Genomic DNA, 25,766 nt, shown 5'->3' with positions numbered 1-25,766 from the left:
ATATATATATTATATATATATGTTATATATATATTATATATATATGTTATATATATATTATATATATGTAATATATATATTATATATATATGTAATATATATATATATATATATATCATACGTAAGATAATATCAGTTATTATAAATGGGTGGGGCCTGGATAATCTCCACTCAGAGGTTGTGTATACAGAGTTTTGACATTGGCGGAAACAGTTGGCTGGAGCAGTGAGGTTTTCTTTAAGTCTAATTCTGAATATTGGGAAAGACCTTTTTACATTGTCATACATTTCTTTCAGGAGGAAGTGAACAAAAACAGTAACAGGATCAATTCATAAACTTCTCAAAACTATATTATTAGGCATCACGTTCCCTTTTTCTCTCTGACGTGAACATTTCTATTATAATATTATACACTGCTGTTGCTGTCATGTGTCCTCTTGGTGGGAGAATCTAGCAGTTTTCATGAAGGAACTGAATGGCAAGTTTATCTCAAATCAGAGGAATTAGAGGTTGGGATGGAGATCATGGCAGCAACATATATAATGGCTATTTCTGTATTTGAAGATACTTTCTGAAAAGCAGATGATTTTGTGAGGATGGGAGCTTACATACGAGGGAAATATTTGGGAGCCGACATAATGTATGTGTTTTTCATACATGAACACATTTTAATTGAATCTATGTTTATGAAGCAACATGTATGTATATGGCGCTGTGCTATATACCATTGGTCCACAAATACTGGCCCAATTCCTGCTCTCAGGAAAAACGCTTTTTATGTCTTAGCACAAGACAACTTTTACCACAGCCCTCAAGATTAGCTGCCTTTGATGTCACCATTGGAAGCACAAAGAAACAGTAAAATAGTGATGTTAGGAAATTGTCCCAATGTCATGCACTTTTTAAGTTGCCAAGGTGGGGTGCAAACCCAAGTCTGTTTTCTTGTGAGTATTCCACTCTTACCCTAGAGATGGATGGCAGCTGAAGTCATAGGAGCAGTTGAGACCGGGGGGTCGGGAAGAGGGGAATGCGATGACAGAGTGCAGAGGCTGTGATGATAGTTATCCTGAGGGCACGTGCTAGCCAAAAATATTGGTAAGGTAAGATGAAGTATGGGACGCCAGAATTACCTCAGGATTTTTTAATCTTCCTTATTTATCAGCTTAATTTCTAGGTTAAGTATAAAAACAACCAAACAATATGTAAGAGTGTCTGATAACACTCTCGATGTCATCTCTCCCACATGCCTAGCTTCCCTCAACTTCATCAGAGATACTTATCAATCTCATTCTTAATATTCATGTTTGTGCTTTCGACCCAGGATCAATTCTTGGAAGGTGTTTAATGATTCAGTAAACTACAATTCTCACTTTTGTTTTTTATGTAATGGGGAATGTTCTGCACTATAGGTGTCAAAATACAATACTTTGAGAAAGAGGATTCTGAAGTCCAAAAGTAATATTTTCTTCTCTTCCTCCCATGTATTCCCTGTTACTATTATAAACAAAGCAAAACATCTGAGTTTAGAAAAACACTTCAGAAATGGGCAATTTTTTTTTTGCTTATAGACATTAAGAAGCTTAACAAAACCCTTATAAATTAACATTAGTAGCCATTTCATTCTTACTGTGTTCTTGGTTTACTTTCTAAAATTTGGGGGCTTTTGAGATTAAGAAGTCTTAATTAAACCTCCGTTACTGTGATACAATAACTAAAAAAGCATCAATTAAATAGATGTTACATATTTTTCCTCATGAAGCTAATCAGATTTATTGTATTTCACTTTCTTGGTGGCTTGCTGTATCACCTCCATTGTAGCCACTAACTTACCATGTACCTTATATGAGAAGATATCTAAGTTCATCTTAAAAGATGTAAAGTATCTGACTTCTTTCTGTTCTTGCTTTTCACTAACTGTATCTCCTTTGTTTCTGTTGCTTAGCCACTCTGCTGCAATTTCATTCACTTTTCTTTCTGGCATATTTAGGATCACTATGGTAGGTTTTAACAAACTCAGAGGGGACTGCATAGTGCCCTCATTTTCATCAGGAAAGTGACAATCATGTGGTAGCAGGAGCCACTAAGTATTGCTATTTGCCATTGTCTTTGCTTCCTGCTCTCTCTGACTTTCTATAATACATTTACTCTGTATTCCCTCTCTGTGTGTCTCCCAGTTTATCTCTCTCCCCTCTTACTTTCCAGATCCTAACAAAAAGGTTACAGGATTCCAATTTTTTTTTTTTTTTTCTGTATCACAGCCTGGCTTGGATTCCTCTTTACTGAGAGTTGCTATGAATGAAAGGTTCGTTTTACCATGCTTTCATTCATTCAGTAACATCGTGTAGAATCTGACACAGTTTTCTTGAATTGTTGTAGATGTTCCACCAACAAGTCAGGGTGTGGACCACAAGCAGGTCCAGAGAGAACTGGGAAATGTTGTCCTGCACCTCCACAACCCCACCATCCTTTCTTCCTCTTCCATCGAAGTGCACTGGACAGTGAGTTGTTGTTACAATATTTGATCTCAGTTTTAATAAGCAGGTGATGTCCGTGAGATCATTGCAATGCATATAAAATGTAACTATCTGTTGCCTGTTTGTACATCAATGATAACTTTATAGTGTAAGCCCTGTTGATTATAGTAGCTATTAGTTTGGCTTTGAACAGAGAAAAGTTGTATCTTAAGTGTATTTTTTCCTTTTGTGCTGCAGTAGTGAACTTGACCTGTCTCAGGAAGGAAACACATAGTATTACCTATGATATGTAACTTGTGATAGGACCATTATTACACAGATTTTTTAGCTTAGAAATATTTCCAAGTAATATTAAGAAGGTTTTTAAAATCAGAGAGTAGTCAAACATTTTACCTTCGCATCCCCTTGGCCCAGGAATGTCTTACATGAAATGTCAGAACGGCAGTGAGGCCTCACATTTCCTCATGAAGCATAGAACTTAAATGCCATAGAAATTCGTATCACCTATGTAAGCAGAATATGTACTAAACAAACAAAAAAAAAAAAAGAAACTCATATCACCTTACAAACGATAGTGAATTCTTTTCAGTATTCTACTTATTGAATAAGTAGAATATTTAGCTGCAGATTCTTTTGGATTTTCTACGAGCACACTCATGTTGTCCACAAATAATGAGTTTTATTTTTTTCTTTCAAATTCCTACACATTTCTTGTGTCAGAATGTGAGATGAAGACAGACAGAATGTTTTGCATTTTATAACATTTCATTTTTATTATTTTCTAATGAACCAATAAAATAATATGAATAATTCCATTTTGTTTATCTTTTAAATAGGTGGATCAACAGTCTCAGTATATTCAAGGATATAAAATTCTCTATCGGCCATCTGGAGCCAGCCACGGAGAATCAGAGTGGTTAGTTTTTGAAGTGAGGACCCCAACCAAAAATAGCGTGGTTATCCCTGATCTCAAAAAGGGAGTCAACTATGAAATTAAGGCTCGCCCTTTTTTTAATGAATTTCAAGGAGCAGATAGTGAAATCAAGTTTGCCAAAACCCTAGAAGAAGGCAAGTATGATGAAGCTTATGATTTCCGTGCATTGCAGTATATTTATTTGTTAGGATTTTATTAGCTTAATTAAAATTGTTATAATATTAATAGTGGCATCAATTATAGACCTTCTTGATATTGAACATACATCTTGCTAAAAGTATTTGTTTATTTAGAAAACTAGAAAAGCACAATGCTATACAGTTGACTTGCTTCAATACCGGCCTACATACAAATGTGCAAATGTGAACATTATATTACTTAATGGCATATAGAGGGAATTTCATTATTTGGAACGATCACATTTAAAAATGAAATTGTTTTCCATTTGGCTTGTTTTCCATTCAGTATTTTCTATTTGTTTATTTTGATCCATAATTTGTAAGCAAGGTGAATAATGTGTTGATTTGCCCAGGACTTTCTGGGATTACCATTTTCTTCTTAAATCTCATCACACGTAAAACACCTCAGTTCTAGACAAACCACTATAGCTGGCCACCCTATACCTAGAAAGTAAACAATATTTCCATAAAGGTCAAAGATTACATGAAATAATAGCAGGATTTCCCCCAACATGTCTTTGTCACTTTGGCTGTATAAATAATTGTCATGAATGGTTAACATTCATTGTCATACTTTTGAACATTTCTGGAGAGAAAATGAGACTAGAGTTACAGGGTAGAAGGAATAGAAGTTGTCCTAGGATGTCTAGTGGAGATAAGGTATTTAACTTTGGTTATGGAAAACCTACAATGGCAATGAGTTAGCATTGACTGAGGAACAACTTAGTAATTTGGGACTATTCAGACTTGGATGAGATACGTCTTTAAAACATATGCAACTGGGCACGGTGGCTCATGCCTGTAATCCCAGCACTTTGGGAGGTTGAGGCAGGCGGATCACCTGAGGTCAGGAGTTCCAGACCAGCCTGGCCAAGGTGGTGAAACCTCACCTCTACTAAAAATACAAAAATCAGCTGGACGTGGTGGTGGGCACGTGTAATCCCAGCTACTGGGGGCGCTGAGGCAGGAGAATTGCTTGAACCTGGGAGGCGGGAGTTGCAGTGAGCTGAGATCCCGCCACTGCAATCTAGTCTGGACAATGGAGCAAGACCCCATCTAAAAAAAAAAACCCTGCATATATTAATATAATATTAATATATTTATTATCAGGTTTTGATAATACCTGCTTTGATGTTCTCTAGCACATTCTAATAACCTACCTTTTAAAACAATAGCACCCAGTGCCCCACCCCAAGGTGTAACTGTATCAAAGAATGATGGAAATGGAACTGCAATTCTTGTTAGTTGGCAGCCACCTCCGGAAGACACTCAGAATGGAATGGTCCAAGAGTACAAGGTAATACATGTGTATTAATATCCTGATGGACAGCCCCCGCCATCCACAAAGAAAAGGCCAGCTGGTATTTGTTTATGGGTATTTGGCGCCATCTGCTGGTCCAAGTAGCAACATGTAAAATTATTTTTTAAACATTTTCTTGTTTGTTCAATGGTTGTGAGTTTCTGATTCAGTTGATCTGTCAGGGTCCCTTGCACATATATTTTGGTGAATCTTTTGGCGTTAATGATGTGCATCCCTAGTTAAGACCCATATAAGACTATGCATGTTCTTCTGAGTAGCAAATTAACCTGTACAGTAACCAAGTATCCTGAGCCTGATTTTATTTTATTTTCAAAAGATTTTTTAAAACAAATTGAGAAACCTCTTTATGAAATTTGTATATATTAACAGAGTATATTTAAAAGTATTTACAAGACTGCCATAAGTGCACTGTGGATGTTTTAAGATATTTCAAGTAAGATTTTCTAGCATAATTGAGTCATTAAAAGGTAAAAGTCTCTGTACTTTTAAGTGCTTTCTTAAGAGTTTCTAGGTTGTTTCAATACTAGGCAGGGACAAGATACTATGTGCTAGTATGGTAAAATAGAATGCTATAGAAGGTTTTTAAGGATTTAAAATGAGGTGATGTCTCAGCTCTCAAGCTAAATTGTGTAATATAGGCATTTTCCCCTAAGAGTTAGAACTCATTTCTCTCCTGAAGAAATGCAAAAGGGTGGATTTCACTTAACTTCATGGTCAATTTAAAATAATAAAATGCCTTTCAGAACCTGATTGAATGGTACAAAATCAGTTTGTGGCTTCAGTTCAGCTGCATAATGTAATTGGAGAAAATAAAGTCACAAAAGAGGCTTTATTTCCAGATGGTCAGCTCGTGGTACAGGATCCGACCATTTCTTGGTGTTATGTATTAAAACTATATTAAAATAATATTAACATTCAAAGAAAAAAAGAAGGATATTGTGTAAATGATGGAGGACACTGGTATGCTTAAATTTCTTTTAAATCTCACTTCCTATTACAGTTTAGACAATTGTCTACTTAAAGTTAATGGCATATATTGCCTGAGGACATCATAAAGTATATGGAGTACGTTGGCCGGGCATGGTGGCCCACGCCTGTAGTCCCAGCACTTTGAGAGGCTAAGGCGGGCAGATCATCTGAGGTTAGGAATTCTAGGCCAGGTTGGCCAACATGGTGAAACTCCTTTTCTACTAAAAATACAAAAATTAGCTGGGCAGGTTGATCCCAGAGAACTGTTCAAGTAAAGCACTAGACTTGGAGTTTCCTACTCGTTTTTGTTTCACAATATCTGGTCCTCTGTGCCATGCCTAGAATGCAAATGTTGAATGATTATTGTTCTTTATCTGTATAGACACAGCTATCTGCAAAGTACTTATTTATCTGGCAAATAACGTCTTGATGTTAAAAAAAAAAATCTTAATGAAGTGGGCTGGTAGAAACTAGTTCCTTCAAGCACAGATTTGTAGACTTACCTGATATAACCTTTTAAAAGTATATGAGAAAGTAATAAAGACGTGTTGAAACTACTTTTAACATTAAATTTGACTAGAAGATTGTTTATAAAACTAGATTCTAGGGAAAAATAACTTCTGAAACTTCTTATGGTAGTGCGTGACAGTTTGCACTCTAAGTCTAAAATTGCAATCCTCTGTTGATTTTTGCATTAATTTAGGTAATTTACCAGCTTGATTTTTGTTATGTGCTTCTTACAGGTTTGGTGTCTGGGCAATGAAACTCGATACCACATAAACAAAACAGTGGATGGTTCCACCTTTTCTGTGGTCATTCCCTTTCTTGTTCCTGGAATCCGATACAGTGTGGAAGTGGCAGCCAGCACTGGGGCTGGGCCTGGGGTGAAGAGTGAGCCTCAGTTCATCCAGTTAGGTGAGTGTCAGTGCAGATCCAGTTTGACAATCTATGACTCTACCATTTGTCCCGCTCTGCCTGTTTGCATTTGGTTAAGCCACCCACCATTGGTAGTTCAATAGAATATGGAATATGGCTTAGAACTACAAAAAGGTGTTAACTGTACTTAAAATATAGTCGATAGATAGGGAAAGAGAGGGAAAGAGAGAATGAAAGAGAGAGAGAGAGATAGAGACTAGATGTAGATATATAGACATAGATATCTCAACTAAATTTGGACATATCCAAGCACACATTTTTGATATTTCAAGCAAAAGGCTGTCCGTATTCAATGTTATCCTAATCCTGTCCTATGTAATTTTTATCCATTCAACAAATACTGTTAATTGAGCATCATGGATAAGTCCGTGAACATGAGGAGACATCCTGCACCTTCATGGAACTCACAGTTGTTTGGATTTAAAATCAGACAAACAAGCAAACTTCTGTTTAAAATTTAAACTAGGAATTGGAAGTTTATAGCAATGAACAATCTATATTCACATGTAGTGTCTATTTAAAATTGCAATTGCGTATTATAACAAAAGAAAGATTACGATGTCAAAGAGCATTGAAACAGGTTTATGTGCTGATTGGATAGAAAGTTAAATACAATTTGTGCCTCTAATGTGGTTAGATGAATTTAAATAAAACTGACATCGAAAGCATCATTACCACAGTTTATCCTAGGCAATATAGCATGAGCATAAAGTACATATTAGTAAGTGCATGCTAGTAAAATCTAAAACAAACAATAACAAAACAATGACAAGATGCCATTTTAACTGAAAAGCAATAAGAAAGGTTCAAATATTAAGAAGCCGCATTTAAATTATGAATGATGCCAAGAAGTGTATAGCACCTTCATGTCTGTGTCTTCCAGATCAGAAGTTAAGCAGAGTAGCATTTTTTCAGCGGTAAAATATTAGTATAGTGTAAGGTTACTAACCTTACAGTCCAGTTGTTAAATCATCAAAAAGGATTATATGTATGAAGCTTTATAATTAAGTCACATACTATTTATGCATGTTAATAATATTGATGACATCCTGGAAACTATTTCAAAACATAATTAAGAAACACTTGGTTTTCATAAACTTCGTTGCTATACAAAAAGAACTTTGAACTTCTCATTTATTTTGAAGACCATTATTGGTGTTCCATTATGTAGACAATGTGAGTTGCAGTCATAGATACATTTGCAGAATTTCTGTTCTACAATACAATAAAGTCTACCAAAGTCCACCTATGGGGTGGGGACTCTGTTCCACACAGACATTGAGGATCAGAGGCGGATGAGTTAGCCTCTTTATCACAGGGCTTCTGAAATGGACCCTGCGCCTGCAGAAAGGGGAGGAAAGAAACACGAGTCTATGGGAGGGTTTAATGGTGCAGGTCTAGACACGGTGCACATCACTCCTCGCCAGTGTGACTGCAAGCAGGTGAATGGGGCTCACTACAAAACCAAGCCATTAGCTAGGAAGCCTCCTCCCAACAGCTGTGTTATGTGAGAGCCCCGTTCAAGCCTGTAGGGAAAAACTTGCTGTCTCTGTCACAGTCACAGGCTAAAATTTGATTTTTGCCCTTGGGTTACCACTAAAGAACTTATCCATGTAACCAAAAATGTCCTGTTCTCCAAAAACTGTTAAAACAAAATAATTTTTTAAAAAATGATTATATATAGAAATAAAACTTCTAAACAAAAATATCTCCTGGCTTGTTCCCAGCAACACAGGAAGCTATAACAAAATAAGTTGCTTCATGCATCTGTTGCACATTTATATAAGGTGGAGGAAAACAGTTTATATTGAGAAAATAGTTGATATTCTAATATTTACCCAATTTTGTTAAATGTCAATATTAATTTATTAAAATTGAAGTCATAAATTAACTTTGTAGTGATTCAATATGTTGTTGTTGTTTATTTTTATGACCAAAGATATTTTAGTTGTATTTTTTGGAAGATAAATTGGGAAAATGACTATGTGTCATTTTATTTATTTAAGATTTAAATCATGTGGGCTTAAGGGCCAAATTGGTTTCATTGAAATTACAAATATGTTCCATTTTTCCATATCTTAATATAGGCTCAGCTGCAGTGAGACAAAGATTGAGATAGAGAACGGCTGTTTTAATTCATTAGTCACACCACACTGGAGTCTGTTAAGTGCATCTGCTTGCTTGCCTAGGACCTCTCTTGGCTGTTTCCATGTTATCTGAGGCTACCCAATTTAACCTTGCACAAATAGCCATGAAATCTATAAACCTAGCAGATACCAAGAATGTATTAGGAATAAGAAGAATAGGTCTGCCCAATGAACTTTAAGAGGATGAAGTGCTCTTAGGATAACCGGAGGTAATAAAAGAGTCTGGAACATGAAAAAAAAAACTTTCATTCAACGAACAGAGAAAAGCAGGTAACTGCTTGTGAAAATAGGTTTTCCAGCCTTGACCCTCTGTGGAATGAGATCTGGAATTCTGTTCAAGAAAAAAGCAAACTGAAAAACCACACACACTCGTACAACATGAGAAGGAATTTAGCCATTTTGCATTCAAAGGGGTGCTGTTTTCCTAAAGGCTGTTCCTTTAATCATTGAATACTGCTTAGTTTTCCTTCCAGTTTTCTTATCAAGATGCAATGTCATTTAATAAGAAAAAAATCCTTTGAAAGAAGAATCCATAAAAAATGTTATTCATATGTAATGAGTTATATCAATTATTTTTCTGGAAAAAAATGTATTTTTGGACTGAAAAATGTTTCTGTCTTAAAGCAGATTGTATTAGCAGAATTGCTGTATATCTTTCTAAGTTGGTCTTAAGGTCTCTTTTTGCAGAGTGGCTATAATCTCTAGTCCTGCCCTGGCAGGGCTTTGGAGAATTTGGTTGTGAGTGTTCACTTTGCGCCTTTCACAGGATGCTTCTTAATCCCGGCAGACAGCACAAAGCCTTAGTGTTCAACCCATGACCAGGTAGCCCTTGCACAGCAAACTTATTTATACTGGAAGATGTCCCTGGGGCTCCTATCTGACCTGTGTCCAGCTTATTCCTGTCAATATGCACCCTTCTAGGAGAGCCTTGACTGGGAGGAAAGTTAAAACCTCCCAGTGTGCTGCTTAAATGAGACTCAGGAGAGGCAACACAACAGAAGCACATGAAATCACTGAAGCAGTTTATTACTCACAGATCCATGAGACAGAGGGTGTGCTGACAAAGGCAGATGAGAAGGCCTCCAGGGCAATGTGCTCAACCAGCAGGTGGGGATCCAGAGCAGGAAGACCTAGGGTTGGAGGACTTTTTGCTGTTGAAGGCATTACTTAAGCAGGTTTCCTTTGGGGAGTTCCAACTGGTGGGTTCTTAGTGCAAATGGCACAATTTCCATTGGGTCACACTGTCTGAGCATGGTCACTGTGGCATGTCTACACAGTCCATGTGGGGTGTGGGGTCACTGGGGTGAGTCAAGTAAGTTGTATCTACATATCCTATAGGTAGGTGGTCACTGTAAGTCAGCTATATAAGGCAGATATCTGGACTGACCATGTTGAGGAACTGGAAGGAGGCAGGGAACTTGAAATTGTTAAGGATGAGAAAACCCAGATTCTGGTATGAGGTTAAACTTAGATTCAAAATCAATGCTGAGGCCACATGAAATGATGAGAACTGATGACAAGAATATATAGCAGAGGCAAATGATTTAATAGTTGTAAGAAAGCACCAATCTTAATGAAATGGGCCAACAACTTCTTGTTTCACCAGATATGGTGGGAGAAGAACGTCAAAATTGCAGACAGAGCTGGGAATTCTGCACAACGGGCATCCTCAGGGTTGATAACACTCAATGCCAACAAACTTGTTTATTGCTTGATGGTCCAGCCTCCAGTTTTCCACAAAACCTTTGCAGGCCCCTTGTGTGACTTGGTGTTATGGTGGGCTTGAAAAAACTCAGTAGGCTTAAAACATAGATGTAAACTAAGTAAATTTTATTAGTCATATATTCCATCAATTTTTAATTATTGAATCAAAATGGCCAGCAGAAAAATATGAGCCCTTTTGACTATTTATAACCCTTGATATTATAATTCTTTTATGTATTTAACATTATTTTTTTATATCTATTGCTCACCATGATTATTTTTAATAGAGAGATTATTCATGACTTTCAATGGTAACGTTATCTTAATTTTTCATTGGGTGTTATTGATCCTGAATTTTATAGGTCTTTCTGAACTTACATTAGGTAATGTGTTTCTAAGACTATTAAATGTCTTACAATGTAATGTTAGCGTTGGGTGTACACACACATGCACACACATAGAGACTTTTCCATATCTAGCATAGAGAGGAAATAAAATTGTGTTTCTTTTTTTTTTTTTTTAAGAACGTACTATTTAAGGATGCCTATAGAAGCCTGAAAAAGTTTATGTCTTGTCTGTACACACTTATTAAATATTCCTTGTTTGTACATGTATTATTTGTACTTGCATTAAAGTATTTCATCTTTTAGTGTTATGTTTTTGTATTTTTCTCAGTTGGCTAGCACTGCCCTGTGCGACTTAATCTAAGTGGTAACCTGCAGAGCTTTTTGGATTGACAAGAGAAACAGCGTGCCATTGCTTTTTTTTTAAAGCATGATCCTGTAAAATTATGTCACACTTGCTTTGAGTTAAAATGAATAAATTGTGCAATTTTGCTGAAAACAGTACGAACTATTTTATATGATGATGGTGAGGGGTGTGGGACGAAAAACAGAAATCATCATCCAGAAATTAACAAAATAATGGCAGCCACAAACGAGTTACAAAGGAGTGTGTGCATTTTTGCATTAAGCCTTAAGCCCAAATTAATTGGAAGATGGCTTTTCAGATTCCCATGGAAACCCTGTGTCACCTGAGGACCAAGTCAGCCTCGCCCAGCAGATCTCAGATGTGGTGAAGCAGCCTGCCTTCATTGCAGGAATCGGAGCAGCCTGTTGGATCATCCTCATGCTCTTCAGCGTCTGGCTCTATCGACACCGCAAGAAGAGGAACGGACTTACTAGTACTTACGCGGGTATCAGAAAAGGTATTAGCTTCTGCCAGGTTTTCTTATTTAAACGTTTATAAAACTCTTGATTTTCTATTTGATTCCAAATTATTCATGGTTATGCACAGCCTCTAAAAATGACCTTCATATATAGAGGGCCCAGTTCCTTTAAAACAGATTTCACCAAGGTGTGTCTAGCTTTGGCTGTTACACCATTTTCCTTTTTTATTAGGGAATTACGTTATTGCTTTACATTCTTGAGGGAAATTTTTAATGTCCTTGTTATAGGAATTATAAACGCAAGCTTTGAGCTGTCTCACCCGGTTTCAGGGGGTACTTTGTTACCCTTTGTGAAGCACAGTGGAAAATACTGCCAATTGATTATTTATAAAACACTCCTTTCTTGGTGGATATGGAGGGCATGACGGAGTGATGTACTTTTGCTTACAGAGATAAGAGGGTTAGTGCATTTTTATTACTATAGTTAAAGTTACAAAATTGAATATGTGTATGCTGCTACTTAGTTTGGTAATTTTGTTACAAATGTGTTTACAATTTTTAAAAAAGACAGCTTGGGTGGCCACTATTATTATTTAGAATTTTAAAGATGACCCAGATACACCAAAGTTTTCACAGCTACCTTTGCTACTTATCCTTAAACTCTGAAGACTGCTGGTATTTTTGTGTTTTTTCTTCTCAGAGGAGATTGTTAACAGTGTCAGACAGACAAACCCCCCTGTCCCCTGAATACAGCCATCAGCTCTGGGCCTCCATCTGGCCTGTAGGTGAGATGGCTGTAAATCCCAGTTTTCAGGAGCAGTACAGTTTACGTCATTAGTCCAACAAGATCATTTCTAGTGCTCCTTCTTGCTTTCAAAAATGTACCTACTTAAATGGCAAATTATACAAATTATAGGGCCCGTCCTTCAGTCGAATGCAACAGCTTTGCTTTGCTGCAAAGCACATTTAAAGAGGATTTCCCATAAAAGAGTCTTCTGCCCTACCATCACCAACTTTTTTCCTCCCTAATTGTCTACATAAATGAACATTTCCTACACATGTTGACCAGATTGTTTCTCTGACCAATTATATGGCAAAGTCAGAATTTTTCATTTTAGCTGGAATTTGAATGTCCCTATGCATAGATAAAACAGTGTGGGACAGCAGTCTAAAATATCCGTGTTCTCCGTCACAAGGAGACTTAGCAAGAAAGAGTCAACACAAATGCATCCCTAATACTATAAAAATAAATCTTGCCACCTGCCTGTGGCTCAGCAGCGATCTCTTCATGTACATACATTTGCTTTAGCATTATCATCCTTAAATATGTTTTTTTCAGATATGTGTCCTATCTAGGGAGGAAGCAGTATGTCAATACTCCCGCCTGTGAAATGGAAAATAGGGCTTGGAGGTTACTGAAAAGAGAGCTGGTGCTCATTATGTATACAAAGTAGAAGAATGTCAGGCACATGCTACCATAGAAAACCTTTGACTAAAAATAATTGTAGACAAGGGGTTTTGGGGTGTTTTTGTGTGTTGGAGACAGGAAGGGGTATGATGTTGGGGGTAGATGATGTTTGGAAATCTGATTTGAATGAGGAAAAGAATGACTAATTAACATATAGATGTGGAGTCTCTTGAATTCTTCATCAAAAGACTTCCATCATCAACTGTGTTTTGCAAATAGCCAGTCAGTGGAATCCTGTGTTTCTTAACACAATGAAGTGCCATAGCTATGTGATTACAATAATTTAATGCTCTACATGGTCCTGAAATATAAAAATGTAACATGCAGCTCTCCTTCCTACTGAAATGTTTCTTTTCCTTTACTAACGTACTTTGAGCATGCTGACAAATGCCTATGTGCTCTTTGTGCAAAACCTATTAAACTAATACCATTGCCCCTTCAACTTAGCCTGCGTTTAAGCAGAAATCATAGAACATAATCACAAATGTAATTTGATGAGCATTTGATTCTGCTTTCTTCACTTTGTTCTGTTGACCCTTTTTCATAATTTTATTTCTATGCAATTTTTTTAAGTGCATTTTGAGATCTTAAATTTTCCATGCCAAAATCAATGCCGGGTCATTTTAAGAAAAATAGAAAGTGAACTATTTTAAAGAATAAAACTTGTAAAAGAGACCATTAACCTTTAAAACATCAAGGCAGAGTGTAACTTTGGGGAAATCCTGTCCACATGCATTCACACATTGCACCAACGTCACTGAGGTACACAAAGAGTTTATTATATTATTGGAAGCTTTGAAAATTAAGTTGTTATTTGATGTGCTAGCAGTGAAAATTTCATATAGATTGACCTCCTTTTCACCTCTTCTTCAATTCCTCAAAGTGGGGTTAGCAGTTAGCTAGAAGAAGTAATGACAGGGACCTTTCATATTTACTGGTGTCCTTGTGATTGCAAATTAATGTTCAGGCACTCCATTCTTGCTTGAATAGCTTTATTTTCAAATGTACCTTTCATTTTTTTTTTTAATGAAGACTTGTTACTATGGCTCTGAATTTTTGAATGTAGCTAAATTACACTGACTCACTGAAAAGACCTTACTGAAAGAAAACACAATAGGATTCTTAAGACGGGGATCGCTGTGCTGCCAATGAAGGCCAAGGTATAAATTGGGACACAGCATTGAGGTTTTTGCTTTTGTTCTTTCTAGTATGCTCAGAGACAAAGTGGCTTGGGAAGAAGTGACAATTGTAGAGGATGCTATAGTGTTTCAGTTTGCAACCCCAAATGCTCCGATTCTCCAGTAAATTTCTTGGAGATGTTCAAATCTGAAATAGAAAATATATTTCTGGAAGCGTTTTGATACATGATAAGTAATCAATATTCTAGTTTGTTATACTAAAGATCAGTTTAAAGAAACTTTAATCTTAGAGGGAATAACATATATTTCATTGCTTTTTTTTAACCAGAGCAATGTTTACTTTACTGTAACATGAAGAGATTGGAAATAAGTCAATCTCCTCCCCCTGTGAAATGACATGGAAATTGCTCTGGCATTATCCAACCCCCCAGGAATGAGAGAAGATAGGAAAAGTGGGGGAGGAATGGCTGCTACTTTTGAGGTCTGCAGTTCAATTTCAGGCATTATTGATTAGATTAAGATTTATAACTGCAGAGAGTGTGAAGGTTTTCAGAGAGGTGTTATTGTTCTATTGTTTAGCTTCCACTCTGGTATTAAAAGAATGTCCAGCCTACTTCTAGGAAGTTTCTAAAAGTAAACTCAGATAAAGAAATTCTAATTTAAAACTCAACTTCTTTCTGTCCATTCTCAATTTTTTATGATGATAAAAATGTCATTTATATGATAAAATGTCAGGCGTTTCCGCTTAGTAAACAGTTAAGTTTTATGGTTCTCTTTTACTCGGCTCATCTTTTCCTTTCCTTCCGTTTTGTTTGTTTCTTCTTCCCCTTTCCTTGCCTTTCCTTCTTTTCCTTCTTTCTCTCTCTTTCTTTCTCTCGATGTTGAATACGTAAGTGCACCTAGTGGTTCACTTTAGTATAATAAGCATTTACTTTTAGATTTCTAGATAAGGTTCCAGCAAGACTCTGATAATACGTGTTTAAGAATCCATCATCCTGTGTTTGGAGATGATTAATAGTGGAGGATGCCTGTTTGTACTAAAGCCATGAGCTAAGTCTGTGTTACTAAATGCAGGGTCATTCACAGGCTAACCCAGCACCATTCCCCTCCTGAGCATGCTAGAATGTCAGACATTTCAAAATGGTACCTGTAGAGACAAGCTCTTTTTTTAACCTCAGAGATGGTTTTATTCATATATCGGAGTGTCAGAACTACTGGCTTAGTTATTTACATTTGTTTTATGTTCAGCTGTCTGCTTGATTTATACTAATGTGATATGTTCCCTTTCTCCCTTCAGCTTAATAACTGGTTTCTATTTTGTTTTGATTTTCCAGTCCCGTCTTTTACCTTCACACCAACAGGTATATATTTGCACTTACCCTCCTCCTTTCCATTGTTAGTTTGGCATGTGTTCTACTATTGTGTTTCTGTTTTTATTTCATTTTCTGCAGTAAGTTGGGGAAAGAACTTAAAGTGGAGTGTTACACTTCATTTACTCACACCAGGCATGCATTTGAAGTAGAAATGGTTGGTGTTGCTTTTCACCCATTCAATGCAATTATTTATTCACAGATCCACGCTGGATCTTAGCCTTGTTTGCATGTGTTTCATTAAGTAGACACACTGTCTCTACCTTCAGCATGATTTAACATGCTAATGATCTTATTGACTATTTCAGACTTGGCAGTGCATTTTCAACATAAGCTTTCGAGTTTTCCAACAAAAATTTCTCTCCCTTATAATCCTCCGTCCCTAGAATCAATATTGTTAAAGGTAACCCAAATATCCAGCCCATGTGAAAGATAAAACTTTTCGTTTTCCCTAAGACAGAATCCTAATATTCTGTTCTATTCCATTTCTTTCAAAATGGGTCCTCTTCTGTCACATCACCTCCAGGAAAAGATGTATCTGTACTTATGCCCTCTCAGTTTTAACCCAGTTACTGTAATCACTGGGAGCAGTTATCTCTCTATAACAGACTTCCAGTTTGGAGTTCTTCTAAGTAGCAGAATTTGGCAGCTTTAAAAACACAATTCTTCGTAGAAAGTGTGTCTGTATTTACAGAAAAGCTAATCTTCTTAACCACTTAGCCTAACTATGTGCAAATCTTTTTTGTTGTTCTTGTTATGGTTCAATTTTTACACCCCAAATTCATTAAGCTGAGAGTGCTTTCAAGAGCATTATAATATATTTTGATTACCTATACATGTCTGATGAAAATATAATGAGAAATAGTTTGCACAAGCCACAATAAAAAATAGGTCACATGAATTAATAGTCACAATTTGGCATACATCTTTGTGTGTGGAAAGGTTTATTTTAACATTAATTTACTGGTACTCATACTTCTGGGAAAATAATTTAGTATTTTTTTTTCCTGAGTTTAAGTTAACACATAAAATCATGAAATTATGTAATCTAATAAATTCAAAATGGAAATCAATGAGAATGCTAATGTAGATGTGTAATAGTTATATTTAATAAGTGTGTACTGATGTTTTGCTTTTTCTTGATTCTCAACCTTATTGGAATATGAAGAAAATAAGAGTGATATATAGAAAGATATTTATTTAGTTCTATACAATATTTAAAGCAACATTACTAGTTGAATAAGAAATCTGCTACATCGTGTGATTTTTTTTTCAATGCTTCTAGGTAGGAAGGGAGAAGGAATTCTATTTTAGAAAGATGCTCATGAATGTAATAGCTTTTGATATATAAACATGTCTATTAATTGTTCTCTTTTTTTGTAACATTCTAGTAACTTATCAGAGAGGAGGCGAAGCTGTCAGCAGTGGAGGGAGGTAATTACCTTGCTTGTTTTGTAGATCCTTAAGGGAATTCCAAATATTTCTTCTTCATCTTCCTCAACGACACCACTTTCTCTGCTTCAAATGTCTAATAACTTAAAGGTGAAATTTATTTAGTTCCTTGAGAAAGACTCCATTCAGCTGTGCTGTTGAACGAAGCTATTTACACACAAATGCAGTTGATTGGAGCAGTTGCACCTTAGTAACCACCAGAGGGAGGACTTTAACCGAGAAAGAGAGACAGCATTGCTGATTTAGCAAATGATTAAAAGGAGTTAAAGTGACTAAGCTGCAGCATTTATGAAGATTAAGAAACATAGCTAGTTAACAAATACTAGCAAAGAAAATGTGTTCACTTGAAAAACCTGCTGAACACAGTAATTGCTCATAATTTGTAGGTTATGTTTGTTTGTTCTTGTTATGAATTCAACATAGTTCACATCTCCATTTGCAGGAAAATGTGTTGAAATAAAAGACGAAATCTAGGTAGCTGGTTAACAAAGAACGTTTTCCTTCCTCTAATTAAAATGGATCTCAATCTTATATTTGTGATTTTTAAAGTAATTATTATTCAGTGAACTTTAATATATTCACAGAGAAATCACAAATGAATTTGACAACCAGCTTAAAGGGGCTTAAATAAGGTATAAGTTACGTGAGCCAAGCTTCAGGATTTTCCACAATTAGGCGTTTTTCCCTCTAAGACAGTAACACCTAGCTTACAGTGTAAAAAAAAAAAAATCTCCCAACCAAAACCATCTTATAATTCAAAATCAGTGGACTTATTCCATAGTATTCAAGGAATGTATCATCGGATAAGAAAATCACTTAATGTATTTACATAACAAGGAGTGATTTTAAAAATAAATGTTGACCACATTTAGCCTATGCTGTACAAGTTTGGCAACAAGTGCTAATCTTTTTTTTCCTGGGTATTGCTGACTTCCTGTTTTCATACCTGTGAAACAAAGCCAGCCCGTGAAAGACCCAAAACTAGGGAGGTTTTCATAAGGAAAAAATCCACTTGATTCAGGAATTAAACCAGGGCTTGTTTGTGCATCCAGGGGAATTCCATCTAAATCACAGTGCAGACGTTCATGAAAAAGCCTCTGGCATAAGAACATTTTCTCGTAGGTGAATCTGGAATACGTGATTTTATAACCATTTCATTACATGTGTATATTCATGACTGTAGATTTCAACTTCCTCATTAATCAAAGCATGTGAAAGTGCTTCTTGAGCATCTTTGATATGTTCTTCCCTAGCCTCTGTGCGTGGGCGTGTGTACACAAGTATCACACACACGTGCACATGCAGAAAAGTAAGCCTGGTTCCTACTCCAAAAAAATTTACGACCTCGATAGGTCAAACTAGCCCATGGGAAACAATGGCAGGAAAATGCATAGGTAGCAAATGCTAGTTGCTACAGCAAGACTGAAAAATCACAAAGTTCCTGAGCTGTCTCTTTGGAAAGCTCACTGTTATCACAAAACAAATATAGCTTTTTAAATTTAAAAATAGAATCCCTGGCAGTGAAACTGATTTATTTCAAATACTAAATAGAAGTGATCATTTTCCTAAATGAAATGCTGAACGATGTTGGGATGTTACGGAGGCCACAGTTAAATAAAGATTTCAGAGTCAGTCCTCAAAATGTCAGTTATATACAAAATTTTAGATTGATTTATTCATGCAGTATATTGAACACTTACTATGTGGCAGGTACTAGTTTACTTACTTGGGAAGCATCAGTAAGCAAAGTGGATAAAAATTCCTGCCCTTCTAGACGTCACATTATAGTGGGGGAAATGCAAGATGAATAATACACTTTTTTTTTAGTCAACTGTATGATATCCGCAGTTGATAAATGCTATGGAAAAAATAAAACAGGTTGAGGACAATAGGGAATGCCTTAAGAAGGAGCCCCATTCCTAGCCACTTATGGATGTGTGTGTCAGTTTGTGTGTGTGTCTGTGTGTGTGTGGGTGTGTGTTTCTGTGCCTATGTTTCATGATCCACTGAGATAAGAGAATGAATAATGAACCAAACTCCTACACTGACTTCTCTCGTGTCTGTCTCTGAAGCACCGGTTTCTCTCGTGTGTTTCAGACTCTCTGAGCCTTCACTGGACTTCCTACCTCACTTGGTTAATGACACCTAAGCCAAAACCTTTCAGTCATCCTCTTGGCCCTACTGTATCCATGACTGCGCATTGATGCTGTCTCTTACTTCTTTCCCTCTAATATTGTTTCACTTCAAGCCCCACTTCTCCTTTGCCTAATCTGTGACAAAAGCTCTTAGGAGTCCTACCTTTATCTATAATACCTTCGTTAGCACTATTTCCTGCTAATTCCCTTTGCTCACTGGAGACAGAATGATCTTTTGAAATGCATATTGATCATATTTCTGAGCTCCAGAAAATCCCATTATCAATAGGACCTACCATGTTTAGAATATCAGCTCCAAGTTCGGTATAATATACAAAGTCCACAAACTCTAGGGCTCTGCAGACTTACTTCACACCTCAAAATGTGCTAGACCCTGCAGTCCACTGTGTCACCCCACCTGCCATTTACCAAGATTGCATTCTCTGGGTGTCCTTACTACACTGTGCATGTATCACATAGGTCTGGACTGTCTCCCCGCCCAGTGACGCGTGTCAGGTTACTGAATTCCACCTACCGTGTCCTTCATTAACTTCTTTTTTTGTTTTTTGTTTTGTTTTGTTTTGTTTTGAGATGGAGTTTCACTCTTGTTACCCAGGCTGGAGTGCAATGGCGCGATCTCGGCTCACCGCAACCTCCGCGTCCTGGGTTCAGGCAATTCTCCTGCCTCAGCCTCCTGAGTAGCTGGGATTACAGGCACGCGCCACCATGCCCAGCTAATGTTTTGTATTTTTAGTAGAGACGGGGNTAGAGACGGGGTTTCACCATGTTGACCAGGATGGTCTCGATCTCTTGACCTCGTGATCCACCTGCCTCGGCCTCCCAAAGTGCTGGGATTACAGGCTTGAGCCACCGCACCCGGCTGTCCTCCATTAACTTCTAATGTGGAATTACCTCAATGAAGCCCCTAACATAAGAAACGCAGTTATCTTTTGTTTATATCAGAGGTCAGCTAGTTGTCGCTCTTAGGCCAAATCCAGTGTTGTTCCTGTTTTTGTAAATAAAGTTTTATAAGAATACAGCCAGGCTCATTTGATTATGTATTTTCTATGACTGTGTTTGAGCCACACTGGCAGAATTGAGTAGTTACCAAAGAAACTATATGGCTTGGAAAGCCTTAAAAGGTTACTATCTGGTCCTTTACAGAAAATGTTTGGCAACTCCTGGTAGATATGTTTGCCTCTGACAATAGAATGTGAGTTCCTGGGGGCTGGAAATTATATGGTTTATTTATTGATAAGTGGATTTTTAATAATACATGTAATTTATTGAATTACATTAATAAATGCAATAAATCACATGAATGATTTATTTTTGAAAAGATGTCACTAATAAGTAAGAAGAAAATGAATAAGCCATTGAATAAATGAATGTCAGAAGGGCTGAGTTCAGTCCTTGGTGACTTGAAAGAAATTTTGAAGGCTCTTTCCTGTAATAAAGGATAAGGTTGTCTACAACTCTGTTGTAGTTCTGAAAATTGCAAATGTAGTTATTCCTGGAAAAGAGAGAATGAAGATTGTGGTAAGCAAAGAGACCTCGTCCCAACTTAAGAAGGACAAAGGATTTGTCCTTCTTAAGGGAAATGATCATGGAAATATTAAGTAGCTGTTTCTATTCATTTGTCTTCCTTTCCTCAAACATCCCAGGCAGTGTGTCCAAAAAAATGTGCTTAACAATCCAAACCACAGCTTAAAGCAAGAAAGCAGCGAAAACCTGAAAAGGGTGGGGTGGGAAAGCCTGGCTAACCGGGTAGGGAATGCCAGTACCGCATTTCCTGTTGGTGGGAGGTGAGGAAATAGAGCTCAAGCCTTGCTTCTCTTTAAAGTACTGGCAATTCGTAGAGCTATCTCCTAGGTTTAAGGCTCATTCAATCTGCTAGTGGGAAGGGGAGACAGCCTGACAAGCCTTCCTGCCAGCCTCCTTCACCCTTTCCCCAACTCCTGGACTCTGTAGTTTATTTTGTGATTGAGCAGTTCAAATAGGCTTTCTTGGGGTTAGTGATTGGAATATCAAGAGAAGAGTAGGAATTTAAGGTAATTGCCATATAATTACTAAAGTGCATTTGCCCTCTTTTGCTTCATGACACAAATCTATCCACTTAATATATGGTAACATTACATAATAATATTTAAGAAACATGTTAATCCCTATAATCATCATGTGGATTTTTTTTCTGCTCTGTACCTTAAGCTCAATATATAAAGGTAGCCTGTGAAATTGCTTTAAAAAAGACCTTAGAACCCTTATTAGAGTAGCTACATATGACCTTGACTTCCTCAAAGTCCTCTCTGACATACACATGGCATTTTCAGGGTCATTATGGGCCAGTAATCATGGCTCACCTTCTGCCTTAAATAACTAGCATCCCAAATTTAAGTCTAAACAGAAAACTAGGATGTAAATGGATGATTCAGCTTCCTGTTGGAAATCACTCGTATATATGAAAAGGTCTCTCAGCCTATCATGGTATCAAAGCCTTCACTATGAAAGTGTTTTTCAGAGGGAATCAGAGCAGCATAAAAATATTGTCTATTCCTTTTGAAACATGTAAGTGAGTCTGTGGAAAATTTCCTCTTGATGCATACTTCAGATATCCTAGAACATCTGTGCTATGTCACAGATGGTTTTATTTTTAATAACTTCTACAGTGATAACATTCATAGTTTAAGTTCAAAGAAAAAATAGGAAAGAAAAGTTTACTAGATGCAGAATTTCTATAACTAATATCTATTTCAAAGGCTCCAGATATTGATGTTATAGCTTGCATTTAAATGTTTAAAATTTCAACAATTTGGAAACGTTGCTCTTCAAATCATGTTTTTATCAATAATTTTAATAGTAAGTTGGCTCAGTTTTAACAGCTTAGACTTCAGATATTTTCTCCACTCTTCTTATTAAGAATATTCCGGAGCTTTAGGAAACTTCAGCACTCTCCAGTATATATGTTTTTAAAATCTTAGATTAGAGTGTAAACTCTAGGGCCAGCCTGCTAGGGTTTGAATTTCAACTCTGCCATTCACTCACTTTATGTAACCATGCACAAGCTTCTTAACCTCTCAATATTGCAAATGATGTGAGACTTCAGGTCTGAGGCATAATTCTTCCCATGTACAGTTGTGGCTATATACAGGGAGGCACATCCCAAGACCTCATATTATAGTTGCCGTGTGTGTAGAATAAAAGGGATAATATCATTCAACATAACAAGATGAGGAATTTATTGGAATTTAAAATAGAAAGGCCTTTTTCCCTCATCTTTAAAATTTGGATAATGGTACCTCCTTTGTAACATTGTTGTAAAGACTAGATGAGTTCATACATGTTTAAAAAAGAAAAACCAGAACAACTGCTCACACATTATAAGCAAAGCGTAAATATTTATTTTATTATATGTGTACCCACATATGTATACAAAAATGAATCCCAAATCTATAGTCTTTGTATAGAATGGATTATTTCTCAACCATCATTTGCATAGTAAATTTCCTCCCTTTTGTGCTAGAATAACAACCATGGAAGGTGAACTGTCAGATTCTTTCTTCCCAGGTAAATAAGAAACATAATTATTGAATTTTGACACAGAAAATAAAACCACCAAGAAAACCTTTGCAGAGTCTATCATGCCAGTCTGTTTCTTGTGAATGGGACATCACCTCTTTCGTGGAAGGGAGATGATGCTGTATGAAGTCGGTGTTGGAAAAGGAAATGAAGAATGCCACTCTTGGACTCCAGTTTGAGTCCCTGTCTCTGGTGATCCAGGGCTCCCATTAATAATCGCTAAAGTACCTGGGATTCCCAATGCACAGTAAAAGAGGAAAAAAATATTTTGTGCCAAAAAATAACAAAATGAATGCTAATATTCTTTTTAGTGGACATCTCTGTTTTATCAGATTTAATTTATCAGATTTAATTCATCAGCTTTCCTTTGCTTATGTTGGCATTTATGACATTTTACATTGCCACCATCAGAAAATGTTGACAAGCTTACAGAACTAGGCACTGAAACATTGATTAGAATCTGTGTAAAATGTCACAGAGCCCCAAACTCATTAGTTATGAAACATAGTTTTGGAGAAAAATATGCCAGTGCATTTAATTTGAAGAATCTATTGTCTGAGTAAAGAGGCTTGTTTCATTTTTTAATGAAGTTGTAAGAAGTCACATTTTTTTAATTGGTCAAAATGAAGAAGTGCAAACTCTCTGCACTAGGGTATTTTTTTAAGCCACTAAAAAACTCAAAAATATTTTCATATTCCATGTTTGATTTTGAACCATTATGACTAAAAGCAGAATAGAATGTTGCAAATAATATGAGATTTTAGGTCTGATGCATAACTCTTCCTGTGTACAGTTATGGCTACGTCAATGGAGGCACATCCCAGGACTTCATATTACAGTTGCTTTGTGTGCAGAATAAGAGGAATCATATCATTCAGCATAGTTCACCAGATGATTTGCGAGAATAACAAGATGAGGAATTTGTTGGAATTTTAAATAGAAAATATTATTCTCTATTCATATAACATTTGCTTTTATATATTTTTGTCTTCAGGCCAGGACTTCTCAACATCAGTGAACCTACCACACAGCCCTGGCTGGCAGACACGTGGCCTAACACTGGCAACAATCACAATGACTGCTCCATCAGCTGCTGTGCGGCAGGCAATGGGAACAGCGACAGCAACCTCACTACCTACAGCCGCCCAGGTTAGGGACACAGAGAGAGCGTGATATGGATAAGCTTTTTAGGAACTAGCCAGAAGATGTTTTCTTCCCCTCTCTCTACATGGGAAGATGCGGTTTGACCAATATTTTATCCAATGTTGATTACTGTTTAGCAAAATAGCCTGATTTAAATATTTGTTCCATCCTTTAACCTCCATACTTTACTGTCCACTAGAAATATTTTTCCCAGATAATTGGGAAGATAAACTCTACAATCAACAGCAAATAAGGAAAAATAAAATCATGTGAAAGTATTTATGTTTTTTTTTTTTTTTGGAGACAGAGTCTCACTCTGTCGCTCAGGCTGAAGGGTAGTGGCACAATCTTGGCTCACTGCAACCTCTGCTCCCTGAGTCCAAGTGATTCTCATGCCTCAGCCTCCCGAGTAGCTAGGACTATGGGCCTGCACCATCAGGCTCAGCTAATTTTTGTATTTTTTTAAGTAGAGATGGGGTTTTGCCATGTTCCCCAGGCTGGTCTCGAATTCCTGGCCTCAAGTGATCCATTCACTTTGGATTCCCAAATTGCTGATATTACAGGTGTGAGCCACCGTGCCCAACTATAAAAGCATTTGTCTTTTTTTTTTTGATGACATAGTCTTACTCTGTAGCCCAGGCTGGAGTGCAGTGGCACAATCTCGGCTCATTGCAACCTCCGCCCCCAAGTTCAAGTGCTTCTCCTGCCTCAGCCTCCCAAGTAGTTGGGCTTACAGTCACTTAGCAACACACCCAGCTAATTTTTGTAATTTTAGTAGAGATAGGGGTTTACCATGGTGGTCAGTCTGGTCAAAAGTATGTATCTTGGTAAGAATGGATGTGATGACAATTTCTTTTACCATTTTTGTTTGTTTGTTTTTTGTTTTTTGAGGTAGGGTCTCACTCTGTATCCCAGGCTGGAGTGTGGTGGCATTAACACAGCTCACTCCAGTCTCAAACTTCTGGGCTCAACTAATCCTCTTACTTCAGCCTCCCAAGAGCTGAGACCACAGACACAGACCACATTGCCTGGTTAATTAAAAAAATATATATAGAGAGAGATGTAGGTTTTGCTGTGTTTCTCAGGCTGATTTCAAATTCCTGGGCTTAGGCAGTCCTCCTGCCTCAGCCTACCAAAGTGTTGGGATTACAGGCATAAGCTACTGTGCCTGGCATATAATTTTAAATTATAAATAAATGACCTTTGATCATATTTAATTATTTTTGTGATTTGGAAAATAACAAAAAACAAAAGGTAAATAAATTCATAAATATAATGAACAAAATTATTTAATAGTAAAAATAATAATAATCTACAACAGTAATGACAAAAATTTTTAAATGAAAATTAACTGAAAGTTTAAATCAGATTTTATAGTAGCAAATCCTGAGGACACAATATATATATGTATGTACATATGTCTATTATATGTATGTACACACACATACATATATTGCAGGTGTGTATGCATACATTTATTTTCCATTGTCTATTTGTTGGGTCAGATGTTTGTGTGAGTAAATTACCTTGCTAAAATTTCATGCCAAAACATAGTAAAAAATTGAATGTACAGTGTATGAGATTTAAAGTTATAACAAAGATAAAAATTAACAAAGATTTCTTACAAAACAACCCCCCCTCCAAAAAAAAG

The 25,766-nt window shown here is 36.6% G+C and overlaps 1 protein-coding gene across 12 annotated transcripts in view; it reads left to right on the top strand.

Annotated features, from left to right (window-relative positions):
- Positions 1–25,766, top strand: part of ROBO1 (roundabout guidance receptor 1) — a 1,110,926-nt gene that overhangs the window by 1,043,859 nt on the left and 41,301 nt on the right. For 8 of the 12 annotated variants that reach the window (XM_017539955.2, XM_017539921.2, XM_017539908.2 and 5 more), the window contains 8 exons: positions 2,377–2,498; positions 3,311–3,542; positions 4,763–4,884; positions 6,621–6,792; positions 11,674–11,871; positions 15,774–15,800; positions 17,201–17,243; positions 23,967–24,121. In XM_017539955.2, the coding sequence (XP_017395444.1) occupies positions 2,377–2,498; positions 3,311–3,542; positions 4,763–4,884; positions 6,621–6,792; positions 11,674–11,871; positions 15,774–15,800; positions 17,201–17,243; positions 23,967–24,121 (1,071 nt within the window). The remainder of the gene's footprint in view (positions 1–2,376; positions 2,499–3,310; positions 3,543–4,762; positions 4,885–6,620; positions 6,793–11,673; positions 11,872–15,773; positions 15,801–17,200; positions 17,244–23,966; positions 24,122–25,766) is intronic. The other 4 variants (XM_017539966.2, XM_017539930.2, XM_017539975.2 and 1 more) reach the window with 1 other exon arrangement.

The sequence above is a fragment of the Cebus imitator genome, unplaced genomic scaffold (genome assembly GCF_001604975.1).
Source record: "Cebus imitator isolate Cc_AM_T3 unplaced genomic scaffold, Cebus_imitator-1.0 Scaffold7, whole genome shotgun sequence".
Lineage (NCBI taxonomy): Eukaryota > Metazoa > Chordata > Mammalia > Primates > Cebidae > Cebus > Cebus imitator.
Note: the sequence above shows the minus strand (reverse complement) of the source record. Positions and strands in the feature narration are given on the sequence as shown.